The sequence below is a fragment of the Myotis davidii genome, unplaced genomic scaffold (genome assembly GCF_000327345.1).
Source record: "Myotis davidii unplaced genomic scaffold, ASM32734v1 scaffold609, whole genome shotgun sequence".
In the NCBI taxonomy this organism is placed as follows: domain Eukaryota; kingdom Metazoa; phylum Chordata; class Mammalia; order Chiroptera; family Vespertilionidae; genus Myotis; species Myotis davidii.
The window spans coordinates 341,914-346,898 of NW_006300164.1; the positions used below are offsets into that span (position 1 = coordinate 341,914).

Genomic DNA, 4,985 nt, shown 5'->3' on the forward strand with positions numbered 1-4,985 from the left:
TGGCCTGACAGGGCCCACCCACACCATACGGGGGTGAGGCTCCTTGGGGCCCCACCCACACTGCAGGGGGCGTGGCTTGAAAAGGCCCCACCCAGGAGCCTGCCTCTAGTCCACTCTGCAGGGCCAGGTCCCAGGAGGCCAGGGCTTGGGGGCCCTCTCCCCTCGGGTTGACCCAATGACCCAAGGCCACGTGCGGGGCGGACACAGGCCGAATGCAGACTCTGACCTCCAGCCCCGAGGCCCCGCCCTGCCCGGGACCGTGGAGATGGGGAGCCCCACTCCCGCCCCGGGGCGCCTACTTCTTGTGCGCGTGGAAGGCGGCATAGGTGAAGCTCTTGCCCTGGTACTCTCGGAAGAACTTGCTGTCGCCCATGCGCACGTGGTACACCTCATTGCCCGAGCAGCGCCCGTACATGCGCTGCCACTGCTCCGGGGACTCCTGGCCCTCCCTGCACGGGCGGGAGACGCGCGCTCAGCCGCCCTTCACCCCAGCACGGCCAGCCTGACCCTGACCCTGACCCAGACCCTGACCCAGACCCTGACCGGCTGGGCCTCGGAAGCCTGAAGGGTCACTTGGCTAGTTTTTAAAAGCCGTAAACGCAAGGATTTTTAGGGGACACCGAGAGGTTTCGGGGTCACGGCTGGCCTCCCCTGCCTGGGCCCTGCCCCAGGGCTGCTCAGGTCCCATAACGAGCCCAGGCCCCTGTCAGGGGGACCCCAGCCTGGTCTCCCCCAAAGAAAGGACAGCAGCCTGCTCTATCCCAGGGCTCAGCTGGGATTCAGCCCCCCAAATACTGCAAACCAAACACACCTTCTCCCCAAAACCAGGCCCTGCCAGCAGGTACTGGGTCCAAGTGCAGCTCTCCTGGCCACCACGCCCCCCCCAGCTACCGCACCCCCTTGCTCTAGATGGGCCCAGCCTGGAGTCCCCAGCCCCCCACCCTTGGCTGCTCAGGGTCCCCAGCACCTGCATCCTGAGTGGGCCTGGCGTATGCAGCTGGGCCCGCACCTGTGATCTCCCCCCACAGCACCCACCTCTGGATGAGACCTTTGCCCGCTGCACACGCCCCTCTCCATCCCAGGCCTCCCCACCACCCCCATCTCCCAGGCAGCGGGCTGTGCGGCACTCACTGGCCGCGCGACGTGTGCACCAGCAGGGTGATGAGGGTGGACGTGGCCGGGCAGATGCAGTTCAGGGCCAGCATGGCGTACTTGCACTCCTCCTCACACACCACGTGGTCTGCGGGCAGGATGGTCGGTGGACGCCCCCAGCCCCCTCTGCGCCACAATCCCCTGCTCACCTGCCCCCCAGGTGCCCCCCTCAGACACGCCCACGGAGATGCTCAGCAGATGTCCCTGCCCTCCCCGGCCCTGGGCTCCTGCCCTCGCTGACCCCAGCCCCTGCGGCAGGCCTGCACGGGGTCCCTCTCCACCGCCCTCGGTGGGGATGGGTGCCCGCTGTCCCCCAGCCGTGGCTCTGCGTGCTCCAGTCCCCTGTCTGGGAGGGGCCCACTCCCTGGGGCACACGGGGCCCCACGCCAGTACCTGCGAACTTGACGTGAAACTTGTTCTCAGGCTTGAGGATCTGCACGTAGAGGGGGCAGTTGGGGGCGAAGTCCTTCACGGCCCAGGCTCGCAGGATGGTCTGGTGGTCCTGGGGGCCGAGAGGGTGTGGTCAGTGTGGGGCGGCAGCGGGGGCTCGGGGCAGGGCCGGGGCACTCACCGCCGCCGTGCGGTCCACCTCGTTCCTGCTGCTGAGGATGAAGCAGGCCTCCCCGTTGTCCATCCTGCAGAGCACAGACCTGAGCTGGCCTGGCCCCGCCACACGCCCTCTCGGCCGTCAGGGGCTCAGGGCAGAGGCTGGAAGGGGTGGGCCCAGTCGAGACCCCACCTCTCTGTGCTAACAATGTGCTGTCGGGGCCCTGAGCGCCATGGGCGCCATCCTCTGTGTCCCCACTAACCCAGGCGGGGCTGGGGTGGACGGAGGGGAACACATGTTGGCAAAGACGCTGGACCCCGACCACCGGCCTGTCCCCTCCTGGGGTGAGCTGCCCAAGTCTTGCAACCACCTCCTCCCCCTGCCCCCCGCCCTCTGCAGCCCTGAGGACCCCTGGCTGCAGGGGGGCCCAGGACAGGGGAGGTCAGAGGTCCAGCCCTCCCTACCGATCAGCGGGAGCCCGCCGGTCCCTGGCAGCCACTGTCTCTCCCTTGGGCCTGGAGCTGGGCATGGACCACCTGGGAGCCTGTGCCCGGCGGCCACACCCCTGGGCAGGGGCTTGGCTCCTGTGCCCATTTTATTGGTGAGACGGGAGGGGGCCAGGGCCTCCGCTCAACCCACATGTCCCCACGAAGGATGTGTCAGTTCCTACAAGTCCCAGAACAGGCACAGGCACATTCTGGAAAGTTCCATTTAAGAACCCAGTCTTACCTCAAGTCACCCTGTCAGATTGCCTTTAAAGACACCCGCCCACAGCCACCTCGTCCCCCAGGCACCGCGGGGACGCCCCACCCTATCGCCTCTGAGCCCCTCCCGGAACCTGAGAGGACCGTACGGGCGCCAGGCGAGGAGATGGCTGGGGCCTGGGGCGGGCGGGGGCTCACTTGGCTCGCATGAGGTCCTGGTCCTTGAGCGCCGAGCCCTGGAGGTAGATGACGCGCTGGGCCCACAGGGGGATCTGCAGGACCCGGCGGACCTGGATGTCCATGTCGGTGGGGCACAGGATGACCACGTAATAGTCCTGCGGGCGGCGTGGGGGTGAGCCCGGCCATCCCCACATCACCGGCCGCCCTGGTCCCCAGGCCCACCCCAGGGTGGGGCCCCGGGCGGACGCACCTGGAGCCGGGGGTGGGCGTAGAACTCGTTGAGGAAGTCCATGAGCAGGTCAATCTTGAGGGAGCTGACGCACAGCACCACGTGCTTCTCCGTCTGGGCCCGGTGGCGGCTGTAGTTGCCCCCCGACTTCTGCCGCTCCATCCACAGGTAGACCAGCTCCTCGCACTGCAGGGGGAGCAGGTGAGCGCCAGAGGCCTGGGCCCAGGGGACTGGGAGGGCCCTCGAGGCACCCGGGCCCCAGCTGTGGGTGGTGGTGATGTCGGGGATGGGCCCCTTCCTGGTGGGAACAGCAGGCGGAGAGTCCCAGACAAGACAGTGGGGTGGGCGCTGGCGGGCAGCTCGTGCTGGGACATGGGGAGCAGGGAGGAGGGCAGGGCTGAGCAGGCCAGGCCACGGTGAGCTGGGTCCCGACCACGACTGGGAACCGGGGGTGTGAGTGGCACAGGCCACGCAGGGGCCACACAGAGACAGGGTGGACGTCGCAGTGGGCGTGTGGGGTAGCGAGAGGCTGCATATCCAGCTCCCGGCCCCAGAGTCCAAGTGGCCGTCAGTGGATGTCAAGGTCTGCACTCTGGACACGGGTGTCACTCACAAGAGCCCAGCCCAGTGCCCGCGACCGCGGGGCAGGAAGAGTCAGGGAATTCCCAGCCACAGCACTAAGAACCCAGGCTCCGGGCACAAGGGGCACTCAGGACCATGGCCCCGGGCCCACATCAGCAGGTGGGCGATGGGCGCTGCAGGTCTGGGACCCGCCCACCCGGCCCTGCCTCCCAGGTGTGAGGTTCAGGCTGGGAATCGTTTTAAATTAGGAAAATGACAGGCACTAAAGGTACTGAAAGGGCACGTGGCGGTCCTGGCTGCTGTGGCTCAGTTGGTTGAAGCATCGTCCAGTGCACCGAAGGGTCACGGGGTTGATTCCCAGTCAGGGCACATACTCGGGGGCCTACGGGAGGCAACCGATTGATGCTCCTCTCTCACATCGATGTTTCTCTCTCTCTCTCCGTCTCCTTTCTCTCTCTAAAGTCAATAAAAACATCCTTGGTGAGGGTTTTTCTTTAAAAGTGCTCATGGCAGAGCTGTCTGGTGCTGGCCCGCCCCGGCCTTGCTCCACCGTCTCTGACTCCCCGTCTACAGGTGGAGGGAGGGGTCCTGGGAAAGGGAGGTGGCCGTGGGTGGAGGGAGGTGGGGAGGCTGAGCCCGAGGCCCCTCTGACAAGGTCCTGGGAGGAAAGTGGGGTGAGGCTGCCTCTAGGGCCCTCTGCGGCTCAGGTGTCCCTGGCACAGGCAGGCCTTCCTGCCGTGGACGGGGTTGTGCTCTGGACAAGGGGAGAGCAGGGGCCAGGGGGGCCAGTGAAGGTCTCCGAGCTACAAGGTTGGGGAGAGCTCAGGGTCAGCCGAGGACCCCCTGGTGGAGTGGCTGATGGCTGCAGTTGGGGGCCCTCTCCCCGTCCTGAACACAGACCAGCTGGCCCCCTCTGGGCCTACGCACAGGTGGGCACTGGGCTAGGCTCTCGCCTGCTTCCGTCAGCCGCAGACTGGCCTTGGTGACAGGTGTGACGGGAAGCGCTGGGCGCTGGCCGCATGCCTCACGTGCTCCCACAGCTGCTGCTGCACACTCACTTCTAACTCTTTTTTCCTAAACTTTATCGAAATAATGTCAAACTTATAATCGTGACCCTCAACTGTACATATTTTATCACATAGCTCCTAAAAACAAGGACATTCCCTTAAATAACCCTGGTACTATTATGAAATTCACACCCTGCCGGCCCCGGGGACACCCTGCCGGCCCCTCCTGCCCACACTCAGCCCAGGTCCCGGGAGGTAGAGCACAGGGCACCCCTCGCTCTCCGCACTGACGGCTGTGGCTGCGTGGCCACCAGACCCCACGGCAGGGTCCTGTGGAGGGCTGCTCCCTCTCCAGCCCGGCCCGGCCCTCCCCTCCCTGGAAGGGGCTCACCTGCAGCGGGAGCACCACAAGGGCCACGCAGATCATGATGACGACCAGCAGCTGGGACGGCCAGATCTTGGGCGTCACGTCGCCGTAGCCCACGGTGGAGAAGGTGACGATGCAGAAGTAGAAGGAGGTCAGGAGGGACAGGTTCTCGCCCGCCCGCTCCAGGTGCTGGATGCCGCAGGTCCTGCGGGCCGGG

The 4,985-nt window shown here is 66.3% G+C and overlaps 1 protein-coding gene across 1 annotated transcript in view; it reads right to left on the reverse strand.

Moving 5' to 3' along the window:
- KCNT1 (potassium sodium-activated channel subfamily T member 1) overlaps positions 1 to 4,985 on the reverse strand; it is a 61,207-nt gene that overhangs the window by 37,720 nt on the left and 18,502 nt on the right. The window contains 7 exon segments of the mRNA XM_015572324.1: positions 299 to 449; positions 1,132 to 1,240; positions 1,546 to 1,654; positions 1,724 to 1,787; positions 2,602 to 2,738; positions 2,834 to 2,998; positions 4,793 to 4,973. Coding sequence (XP_015427810.1) covers positions 299 to 449; positions 1,132 to 1,240; positions 1,546 to 1,654; positions 1,724 to 1,787; positions 2,602 to 2,738; positions 2,834 to 2,998; positions 4,793 to 4,973 — 916 coding nt within the window.